Genomic DNA, 12,157 nt, shown 5'->3' on the forward strand with positions numbered 1-12,157 from the left:
GAAGCAGAAAGCATGCTACTTATTGTAAAACCTATATAAATTAACGGTCGGTTTCATATCGGAATAGCATTGCATGTTGCTACTCCGGTATGAAAGAGAAGATTAATTTACATAGGTTTTAAAATAAGTGGCATGCTTCCTGCTTCCACGTGGCATGCTACTTTGCTATAAAAGCCCACTTAGAATGCATGTATGATCCTCCCAAGATGATACGGTACAGAACGTGTATTCTTGAAACGAGGGAAGGGAGTGGTCAAGAGAAAGATATGCAGAATGTGACATCCTGCCATTGTCAACTCTTTTGCACATTCTATAAGCACTTCTCTTGAGAATTCCGTTTCCTGCTTTAAGGAATTAGAGCCTCTGGACTGTTTCTGTGATTAGGAGGTCAGGGGGTGGTCCAAATATCCCTTTAAAAAATTGAATATTTGAACCCAAACAACAACAAACACGTATAACACGTTTAAAAACAATTTATGTTATTTATTATTTATTTATGACATAAAATTTGTAGGTAATATTAAAATATTGTCTAAGATAGCACGTCATATGTTTTTAAAGACTGTATAAGTTCAGAAAAATTTTTAATTGTATTAAAAAAATACTAGTTTGCGTTTGCTTCTGCTATTGGCGTTTCAAGTTAAGATCGCAGCGCCAGTTGAACTAAAATCGGGCAACCCATTCCTAACCCAATATTATAAATAATGTGACACTGGCACTTCATATTCATGAAACCAGTGCCAAATTCCTAACCAAAATCAATGTAAACAAACGGAGAAATAACAGCTGAATGCCCGAAACTGTTTACAAAACTGATCACCAGAGGAAGTACCTATCTCTTATCTTGAAACGGGCCCATAGTATTATAAAGACGATGACAATGTACAGAGTTATTTATAAGCACTTAAGCCCCCAGTGATGCCAATATAAACGCAAAAAGTTATAAATACACTCTGCTTCTAATAAATATAGATTGATTTTGTTGGGTATAGTTATGGCCACTGGTGGCTTATTATTGAAAAACGCAATTAAAAAAACTTGTTTCCCATATTGTTGAGGTTTTATTTCCATGTATATATTGTAAACCTGCTGAAAATTTGCATCACTGCTTTGGCTGGCTGAGGAAGATATTTGTATTGTATTTGTCCGTTTTTCGAGCTTTACATTAGGAAATCTCGGTCATTGAATATTTATTAATACAAGTGACTTAAAACCATTGTTCATTCACGAAAAGAACAGTTAGGCCCAGGGAGCGTAGCGAGCGGCAAAAGTCCCGAGTGAATAAACAGGTTTAAATGACGTGTTTTATACAATATTTTATTAAATTTCGTCTTTTTATTATACCAATATAGAAAATTAAATTTTTCTCCCTCGTTTGAGGGATGAAAATATCACTTTCACACTTTTACGCCACCAGAGAGACTGAAAGTATTTTCCTCGCTAGGGAGGAAAAATTCTTCTTCTTTCTTTCTAATATGGCTGTCTAAATTTAATTCTAATTTCTAATTTCTATTTCTGTCTAATATGGCTAATGCCTGTTTTGTCCTATTATGCCTCTTCGGACGTTGATGTCCAGCACTCTTTCCAGCATTTTGGAGGTCTGCTTTGGGTTCGTTTTCCGACAGGATTGTTTGTTTTTGCGATTTTTACAAGTCTTCCATTCTGTTTACGTGTTTATTGCAGTATCTTCTTCTGGGTCTTACTTATTTTCCTATGTCATGTATTTCACTCTGTTGTCTAAGGTCTTCGCTTCTGATTCTGTCGTGTAGTGTTTTCCGTGTATACTTCTTATTATTTTCATTTCAACCGTTCGCATCATTTGTAATGTTTCGATGTCTGGTCTTGTTTCGGCTGCATACATATATGTTTATGTTGAGGTATTTGTTTTTCCATACAATGTCTCTTAGGCATCCTGATATTCGAGACACCTTCATAGTTTGTTCTCTGACTTCATTCTGTAGGTTTCCATAACTTGTTATCTCAGCTCCTAAGTATATTTGAACTGATTTACTTGTTCTACAATTTTCTGGTCAATCTCCAGTTTGCATCTTGTTGGCTCTTTTCATGATACGAGACATTTGGTTTTGTCTGTGTTACTGACCATATTTAATTGTTTTGCTGATTGACTAGAGGAGTAAAGTAATCTCTGAAGGTGGGTTTCAGAATCCGCAATGAGCACCGCATCATCTGCGTAGTAGACAACGTAGTTATGTGTGTCCTTTCACCTGACTATGCATGTTTGACCGTATGAAATATTGCCAGCTCAGGAGTTTTGCGGCGACCATCCATCGGGCCCCGGAATCACCATTCAGAATTGACATAGACTTTAATGTACTAACATACAACTATAACTACAACTATTTTAATTTGGTAATTGTATTAATAAAGTAAAACTTTGTAACAAAAAAAGGTGTTACAAATAACCATTAACATGAAGACGTTGAAGTAAGTGTTCCCCATTTTGTATCCTGCCCTTTTAGGTAGATCTCCGACAATTTTCTCCCTAATCATGTCGAATATAAATGGGCTAAGTGAGTCACCTTGTCTTATTATTGTGCCTATTGGCACTTCTTCAGTTAATAGATGTCCTACTTTTATACTAGTCCGACAGTGGTTATTGATCTCGTATATTAGTTTTATGAATATCTGGTTCACTTCCTTTTCTCGCATTATTTCAATGATGCAAAGCACATATACGATACGCTGGTTTATTGAACTCTAGAGATTGTTATTATTTGCTTCACAATGAAAATAGCATCAATGGATGCTGTTTTTTCGAAAACCTTGCTGTTCTTCGCGAATTTGTATAGTGCCAGAAGAGGGTGGAGGAAAAGTGCCACCAGTAAAAGTCCCACTGTCTAAAGACAGTTTGTCATTTTTGTTGACAAATTGACAAACATATTTTTTGTAACAACACCTTCTTTTTCAGCCAGCTATGAACATAGTACCTATTTAACTGCTGCTTTTTTTCGTAAAACATAACATTGATTGTAGAAAAAGTTAGATGCGCAACTCTGGAGTAAACTGCTGTTTCAACACAACGCTTCAAACAACAAAATTGTTCTTGGGTGCAAAAGTTGCACTTTCCTCCCTAGTCTCAAAGAAGTCCCTATCTTCTACGTTCTAAAGAACTTTTAGCAGCTATACAATCGATTGTCAGATGTCGGATGTAGGTTATGTCAGGATGTAGGTTAGGTTAGGTTAGACTAGGTTAGGTTAGGTTAGGTTAGGTTAGGTTAGGTTAGGTTAGGTTAGGTTAGGTTAGGTTAGGTTAGGTTAGGTTAGGTTAGGTTAGATTAGGTTAGATTAGGTTAGATTAGGTTAGATTAAGTTAGGTTAGGTGAGGTTAAGTTAGGTTAGGTTAGGTTAGGTTAGTTTAGGTTAGGTTAGGTTAGGCTGGCTTCGAGTTCCGCCAGGCACGCCGTGCGAACCGGACGTGTTTTAGTGGTGCTCCGCGAAAATACGCTGTGTAAGTGGTAAACCAGTGAAAAATAGCAAAAACAATACAGGTATAATATAGACAATTAGACAATTAGACCGCGGGAGAGACTGAAAAAGGATCCGAGGCAACTCAGGCCTTTTACTTCTTCCCTGTTGGGGTGCAAAAATTTCTAATCAGCCAGCATTTGCCGAACCGAGTTTGGTGATTTTCCTGCTGACGCCGCGTCTGGTACCTGGTTGCCTGGTGACCTACTGACGGTGCGTTAGTGGCAATAACCTGGGCAGGGACAAACTGCACGGACATAAATTGGAAATCCATCCGGGCAGAGAAGAACAGTATGGATTCTGGGAAAAGCCAACAAACTTCTGGCGCAAATCGCTCTTTGACGTCTGACTCTGAGGAGCTGCCCCCGTGGAGACCAATGCCCAAAAAAACACCGAGCACAACAACATCCCCTTTATATTTATTATCATTCCAAACTACAAAAAAGATGAACTTTTCTGCAAACACGTCAGAAATAATACCGCCTCATAAGCGCAAAAACTCACTACCAGACAATCTGGCACTAAACAAAAACAACGCCGTTTTCGACCTCACACAGGACGATCTACGTACGTATACAGATGGAGACAGGAAAAGAAAACTAGCAGACACATCAATAAGCGGACAAGGAAGTGAAACAAGAGCAGCCAAAAGAAAACAAAACTCCGTAGTGTTGGAAATCAAGGAAACTATACAGTTTAGTGAAATACGTAAAGGACTTAGACAAAGTAATCTCAGAAAATAATAATACTAAAAAAGAAATAAAAGAAATAGGAACCAGACTGAAAAGAGTAGCGGAAAACTTCAACCGAGAGAGCATAAAGAACTGGATTAGAAATAATGTGCTCACATTACCAGAATGCAAATATATTCAAGACTTCGAACAAATAGAAACTAAAACCTGGACACAAACATTATACAAGAATACGGAAATAACAACGGGAAACCCACTAGAAACAGAATCAGCCACTGTTAAAGTTGTCATCATAAATCCGGAAGACCCTGACATGGAAACAAGCATACAAAAACAGTTCAAAGCAAGATACCCAGAACTAAAAGAGTGCCAGGGCCCTTTTGAAGTAATAGAACACTCAATTAGCATTAAATCAAACGCAGAAATACCAACATCCAACCAAAAAATAGTTAAAATAACAGCCAACACTAAAGAAGACCTTTGGACCAACCTCAAAAAACTAAGAGTAGAAACTGCGACTGAAAAACGGATTGCAGTTCACCACATAGAAGAATACAACATTCACCTCTTCAGGAAGATGCTCGAAGCAATCTTTTACAACTGCGACACAAAAATCAATATTTTCACAACAAACAAATACATGGAAAAAATAACTGACTCAAAAAAGAATATAAACAAACCAAAAACTAAAAACCTACCAATAAGCTACGCATTAATCGTAGACAAAAACAAAGATGATCATAGAAGAATTGTAAACGAAATGAAAACCGCAGTTAAAAACACAGATGAAGCAGATATAATAAAGTCCGTAAAAACCGCCAAGGATGGGAAACTAATCATAACCACAATTAATAACGACAACGAAGCCATGACCGCTCTAAAGAAACACATAAGTAAAATAATAAACGACGACACAAAAGTTAGAATAAGTACCAGAAACGCAAACAAGGTGTCAATACACATCAGGGGAATGGACATTGACACAAACAGCGAGGACGTTATTGAAGCAATCGAAAACGAAACAGGAAGACTAAGCGAAGGCAGCTACAAGCTGAGCGCATTAAGACCAAATGCCAATGGTACCCAAGCCGCAACCTTCACAGCTGAAGAGAAAATTGCAGACAAACTACTGGCTCAAAATTGGATGAGAATTGGACTTGTAAGATGTTCCCTGGAGAGTGTAACGAAGCGTTTAAATTCGTTACTAAATTCCACTGAACGGGTGAAACTGTGCACCGTGGATTATTGTAAATACGCTTCTGTGTGCGGTTTGACGAAATTGTGGAGGGGGTAAGCCTCGAGCAACGTACCGATCGGAACTGTGGCGCTCCTGTGTTGTGCGGCGGCGGCCCCACCACCGACGCGTCATTGTAGTGGGGGCCCGGCGATTAGTATAAATGAAGCTCCGTGGCACTAAGCCGGCAGTCTTGCACCGCCTTCGTAAGACTCTCTCCGATCTACCTAACCGAACCGTTCCGTCCGTCCGTAACCGTAAGTACCGTGGCTTGGTGGCGTAGCGTCGCCGGGCTTGCTCATCATGTAGGCGCATGTCGCATGATGCCCCTTTTCCCTGTGTTCTGGCGTATGGTCGAACACATCCGTTCCCCTCCTGTTCCCCCTGTTGGCGTAGGGTCGCAGGGATACCTAGTCGTGCAGGCGCATGTCGCACGACGCTCCTGTACCCTGTGTTCTGGCGCATGGTCGAACACATCCGTTCCCCTCCTGTTCCCCCTGTTGGCGAAGGGTCGCAGGGTTACCTGGTCATGTTGGCGTAGTTCGCATGATATTTTTCCCCCTCCGTAACACGTTTAGGCGTATGGTCGAACGTGGTCCTGTCCCGAACCGAGCGTGGCGTAGTGTCGTGCAGACGTTCGTCCTGTTCTTTCTTAAGGTAGTTCTCACCAAAGCGAGACGGCCGCCGAACATTGCCGCGTTAGTTATAGGCACCGTAGGTTAAGCATGCGCTCGCTAGGATAAGACCGGGAGTTTAAGGTTTAGGGGTACTTTTTAAGTTTCTTGCACCGTGCGGAGTTTTAGATTTGTTTTAAGTTTCACCGTTTGGTAACTTTCCCGAATAAAGAGAGTTGTTTTGTTACCAGTTTGTTTTACTCATCCTTGCGGAGCTCACAAACCCAGTAACTTCGTTCTCCACTGTGTAAAAGCCGCCCGGAGGCAATCGTGTTCCTACTGGCACGTAACGACTCAGTAGGTGGCGCCCGAGCTTAGAGCCGGTAATTAGAAGGATTTTAAAAAAAACGCGTCACAAATTTGGCGCCCGAGCAGGGACATTTTTTGTTCTGTTTTAGTAAAGGGGACCACGCGAAGTAAGTTCTTGAGCTCCGAAAGGTTTGAGGGATTAGAGAGTCCGTAGTTAGTCATTGCCCAGATCGTACCCGGTTCGTAGTTTGTAGTCTTTTGGCAGTTTAATCAGTTATTTGCAGGAACCTACCGTCCGTCCGCCGTAAGTGTCTCCACCAACATGGCAGAGGTTCCTTTCCTGTTGTAAAAGGTATCCGAGACTGGCGTAAGTCGTTAGTTTGTTTTTTTTTAGAGCTCCGTGAGGTCCGGAAGTAAACCACTGACCGTGCCTGGAGGATGCGCCGTGGCATCTTGGTAGGTCAGGTCTGACTGGGCCTGTAAGGATAGATGGGATATCTTGGAGAACCGACGGACCGTACACCTCCTGGAGGGTACATGGGAGTACCTTGGAGGACTTTGTCGGTGACTCCTGGAGGATATCCGGGACATCTTGGAGAGTCAGGCGAGGTTGTGTAAACGTTTTTCAGGGGCACCCGTTGAACCGAACTGACTGGCTGTCCATGGACCGTATACCCGAGTTCCAACTCCGTTGCAAAAGGGATGGCAGCCCAGGAAGTGGTTCTGTTTGTTGTTTGTTGCCTCGGATACCATACCAGCTTCGCATGATACTGACTGTCGCTTCGTTTTTTTTTTTTTTTTTGGGCAAACCGGACCGCCGCCGATCCGTTAAACTTAAGTTATTTGAGGAATACGACGTTATGTTTTCTTTTTTTTTTTTTGTTTTTTTTTTTTTTTTTTTTTTTCTCTCTGTTTAGTGGTTCTGGGATTTATAATTTTGTTTACCTGAACCGTAATTTTACAAGTTTAGTATGACGCCTTATAGATGCCCAAGGATTTTACCGTTCCGCCACGACAAGCGACCACTGGCCCGTTAGCTCGCCCGGTGTTAGACCGGCACCGGAAGCGCGAGAAGGATGCAAGGCGTACCAGGGCTGTGAAAATCCTGGCCCGGGAGGCCAAGCTACTCACGGCCACCTACCAGCGGGTACCGACCCGACCAGTACCGGCCAGAAAACAAGCTCCCAAGAGGCCCTCTCCGGAAGGGTCTCCTATCCGGTGGCCATCCCCGATACCACGGATGCTGTCGCCGATTCCGGACACCCCACCGCACCAACCAGTCCCGGACGAGGTCCCGGAGAGGGGCGATACTGCAGCCGCCCCGACAGCCGTGGGGGATTATATCCAGGGCCATCCAAACCCTGATAGTTGGGAGCCATGGGTGGTCGAGGCCCTACGGGCATTGAGGCCACAGGGCGTGGAGGGCCGGGTGCGCCGAAAGCTCCCCGTGTCCGGCGGCGGTTGGGTCCGAGTAACCTTACCGAAACCTTAATTCCCTTTCCCCTTGTCCTTTTTGTTGTTTTTTTTTTTTTTTTTTTTGTTGAGTATATACCGTTTAGTTGTTATTTTTTTTGCGTCCGTTGAATAAAGTTTGTTTTAGTACCGTTTCGCCTCGCTTTTGTGAAAACAAGCTGAATGGGGTATTCCGGGTATTATAGTATATTGTTCGCAGGTAACCGTCATGACCAACACCACCGAACAATTGGCTCAGGAGTTGGCCGAGGTCCTGGCTGTCGCCCTGCCTAGAGGTTTGAAACCAGCTGTCGAGGGGGAAGATCCCTTGAATACAATACCGGACCAGTCAGTCGGCCCGGTACCGTTTACTTTACTCCGGCATGAGTGGACGAGGCTAAGTCGGGCTACCCTCTTCATCCCGGTGGGACCGAACACCTGCTGGCGTTGCGGGGAGCATGGTCACAGCCGGCAGGGATGCCCAGCGCAGAACGCCGCCATCCTGTTCTGTTCAGGTTGTGGGAGACTGGGAGTCCTCTCCCGTAACTGCGCCTGCTCTCCGCCTCCGCCTCCAACCCGACGGCTGTCACCGGCTCAGTTCAGGGCGGCTGAGCCGTACCTGCTCCGGATCCGAGATGCCGACGCTAGCGGGAATTCAGCATTAGCATGCCGTTGTACATTTTGTAAATAAGTTTTTACCGTTATTTAGCGCTTAGGTCACCGCATTGTTTTAGTTTTCCGCATTGCTGTGGTGTTTCACGTTGTTTTAGTTGACCGCATTATTTTAGTGTGCCACGTTAGGTTAATTTTCCGCATTGTTGTGGTGTTCCACGTTACTTTGGTTGACCGTATTATTTTGGTGTGCCACGTTAAGTTCGTTTTCCGCATTGTTGCGGCACTCCACGTTGCTTTAGTTTTCCGCCTTACTATGGTATCTCACGTCATTTTAGTTTTCCGCGTCGTGTTTACGTTATACTTTCATATTTGGAATAAAGGTTGTTTTAAGGGAAGCCGGGGTGCTTTTATTCTTTAGCATTAGGAAAAAAAACAGCGATCAAGTAACTGTTTTTTTTTTCGAAAGAAGGAGGGGTGTGTAACGAAGCGTTTAAATTCGTTACTAAATTCCACTGAACGGGTGAAACTGTGCACCGTGGATTATTGTAAATACGCTTCTGTGTGCGGTTTGACGAAATTGTGGAGGGGGTAAGCCTCGAGCAACGTACCGATCGGAACTGTGGCGCTCCTGTGTTGTGCGGCGGCGGCCCCACCACCGACGCGTCATTGTAGTGGGGGCCCGGCGATTAGTATAAATGAAGCTCCGTGGCACTAAGCCGGCAGTCTTGCACCGCCTTCGTAAGACTCTCTCCGATCTACCTAACCGAACCGTTCCGTCCGTCCGTAACCGTAAGTACCGTGGCTTGGTGGCGTAGCGTCGCCGGGCTTGCTCATCATGTAGGCGCATGTCGCATGATGCCCCTTTTCCCTGTGTTCTGGCGTATGGTCGAACACATCCGTTCCCCTCCTGTTCCCCCTGTTGGCGTAGGGTCGCAGGGATACCTAGTCGTGCAGGCGCATGTCGCACGACGCTCCTGTACCCTGTGTTCTGGCGCATGGTCGAACACATCCGTTCCCCTCCTGTTCCCCCTGTTGGCGAAGGGTCGCAGGGTTACCTGGTCATGTTGGCGTAGTTCGCATGATATTTTTCCCCCTCCGTAACACGTTTAGGCGTATGGTCGAACGTGGTCCTGTCCCGAACCGAGCGTGGCGTAGTGTCGTGCAGACGTTCGTCCTGTTCTTTCTTAAGGTAGTTCTCACCAAAGCGAGACGGCCGCCGAACATTGCCGCGTTAGTTATAGGCACCGTAGGTTAAGCATGCGCTCGCTAGGATAAGACCGGGAGTTTAAGGTTTAGGGGTACTTTTTAAGTTTCTTGCACCGTGCGGAGTTTTAGATTTGTTTTAAGTTTCACCGTTTGGTAACTTTCCCGAATAAAGAGAGTTGTTTTGTTACCAGTTTGTTTTACTCATCCTTGCGGAGCTCACAAACCCAGTAACTTCGTTCTCCACTGTGTAAAAGCCGCCCGGAGGCAATCGTGTTCCTACTGGCACGTAACGACTCAGTAGGTGGCGCCCGAGCTTAGAGCCGGTAATTAGAAGGATTTAAAAAAAAACGCGTCACAAGAGACAAATAATTTTAGACAGATGTAACAAATGCTGGAGTTACGACCACGAAACAGGAAGATGCTCAGGAAAAGACCACTCAAAAAATTGCTTCAAATGTGGAAAAACGGATCACACCGCCAAAGATTGCAAAAACGCAGAATTCTGTTTATGCTGTAACGAAGCAGGCCACGCGGCAGGGTCAGGAAAGTGCGCTGAATTCAAGAAAGCGCTAGCCAAGGCACGAAAAAACTATAGAGCGTCAGTAATTACGCTCCAACCTCTTCTCTAATAAAAACAAAATGGCGGCATTTACAGTTTTCCAAAAAAAAAAACGTACTGAAAAGATAAGACAACCACAACAATGCAAAAAACATATAGACACCCAAGAACTACAAGAAAGCACAACAAACGATAAGCAACTACAAGAAACTACAAACAAAACACAGACATTCCACCCCCCACTGATGCAATGTCTCACGACGGTCCCAGGAGGGAACAAGGGTGAAGAGAGGGAAGGAGTTTAGTTGGTCCATTCTTGCTCAGTTGCCCACTAGTACTTTGACTGAAGCCATTCAAATTTATATGATTTACGGCTTATTACACAGGCGTGTAAGGAAAAAAGTGCCATGTGACAAGGTAACCTCATTTGAAGATCTTTTAACTCAAGCGGCTAGGAGAGGAGACTTTTGACATAACTGTTAGTCGTCATGAAGATATCCGCACTTTTACAGTAAAGGAAAAACCTGTACTGTGTGCATATTGTAAAAACCCAGGTCACATTAAAGAAGAGTGTCGAAAGCTTAAGTATTATTAAGACAGACATATAGTGATACGACCAATACACAGCCTCAGCAGACAACCACTAAGTTCACCACCCCTAAAATGACTACTACAGCAGGTGCACCACCACATAACAATTCTACACAAATTCTTTGTTATGGATGTGGTCCTTAGGCTTTATAAGAAGCAACTGCAAATGTTCTGGGGATAGTAATGGTGTCTCAAAAGAGTCTGTTGCCGCAGTAGAGCGGTTTCTATGCATCTCTTTCACTATAAATAACTGCTCACCATTAGTACCAATCTCTATACTGAAACAAGCTGGTTATGCATACCTAGACACAGGTGCTACTACCAATATAGCTGGAAGTAAGCTTACTCAAATCATGATTTAAGAACAAGTTCCCTACTTTGAAGCTAACGAGCTCGACATGGTTCTCTCTGATGGAGCTAAAAGAAAAGTCCAAGCCCTCATTTTTAATGTTCCGGTGTTCCTGTATGGCAGAACGGCCCAACAGTTTTTGTCAGTACCTGACCATGTCAATAGTCGCACGTTGCTAGGAGCTGACTTTATTCGATCAATGAAGCTTGTTTTAAACCTGAATAACAATGTCTTTTATTTATCCGACTACGATTGTACTACAAGATGATACCCCTATAGCCGTCATATCGCATGTCAAATGAAAAGAAGGAACAACTACGCAAAGACCTGGACGTACTACTAGAAAATGATACCATAGAAAAGTGAGTCGCCGTACGCCGCACCAGTCGTACTAATTCCAAAGAAAGATGCAGGAATCCGACTGACTGTAAATTACAGGCGGCTAAATGCAGTCACTAGATCAGACCGATGCCCACTGCCCCGTATTGATGACCTTATCATTGATTAACCTTGAAAACGAAATATATGACCACACTAGATCTGAAAAGTGGATACCATCAAATCAGTGTCAGATCGTCGGACCGAGACAAAACAGGATTTGTAACACTATTTGGCACTTTCAGGTATACTAGGATGCCATTTAGCCTTGTGACGGCTTCCTCTACGTTCCAAAGATTAATGGATCGTTTCAAATCAGGACTGACTGATGTAGCTCTCTTAGTCTACCTTGACGATTTAATACTTTTATCGTCCACCTTTTCAGAGCATCTCAGTGACCTACGACAAGTATTTACAACTTATTCAAATTGAAATTGAATCGAGCCAAATGCCATTTATGCCTCGAATCAGTCAAGTACCTTGGACACATTTTATCACCAGAAGATATTCACCCGGATAATGCAAAAGTAGCCGCCATAATGGACATGCCTGCACCAACTAACGTGAAGCAGTTGCTCAGCTTTCTACAAACTTGCTCATAGTTCCGACGCTTCATCGAAGGGTTTGGTCAAGTTGCTAAACTCCTTACCTCGTTGACCAAGAAGAATGCTA

At 43.6% G+C, this 12,157-nt stretch overlaps 1 protein-coding gene and 1 long non-coding RNA gene across 2 annotated transcripts in view; one reads left to right on the forward strand and one right to left on the reverse strand.

Annotated features, from left to right (window-relative positions):
* The window catches only part of LOC145725551 (uncharacterized), a 62,431-nt gene that overhangs the window by 30,770 nt on the left and 19,504 nt on the right, over nucleotides 1-12,157 (reverse strand). The window lies entirely within an intron of this gene.
* LOC145725538 (uncharacterized) lies at nucleotides 4,177-8,792 on the forward strand. The gene is made up of 2 exons (XM_081974348.1): nucleotides 4,177-5,669; nucleotides 8,008-8,792. Exon 1 carries the CDS (start codon nucleotides 4,492-4,494, stop codon nucleotides 5,470-5,472), a length of 981 nt encoding a protein of 326 aa, XP_081830474.1. The 5' UTR covers nucleotides 4,177-4,491; the 3' UTR covers nucleotides 5,473-5,669; nucleotides 8,008-8,792.

This window comes from Ips typographus, linkage group LG2, assembly GCF_016097725.1.
Source record: "Ips typographus isolate SLU linkage group LG2, UJ_Ityp_2.0, whole genome shotgun sequence".
Taxonomy (NCBI): domain Eukaryota; kingdom Metazoa; phylum Arthropoda; class Insecta; order Coleoptera; family Curculionidae; genus Ips; species Ips typographus.

Bases quoted from the DNA above. Each gene is read 5' to 3' on its own strand.
- LOC145725538 (XM_081974348.1), top strand. From the start codon at position 4,492: ATGGAAACAAGCATACAAAAACAGTTCAAAGCAAGATACCCAGAACTA.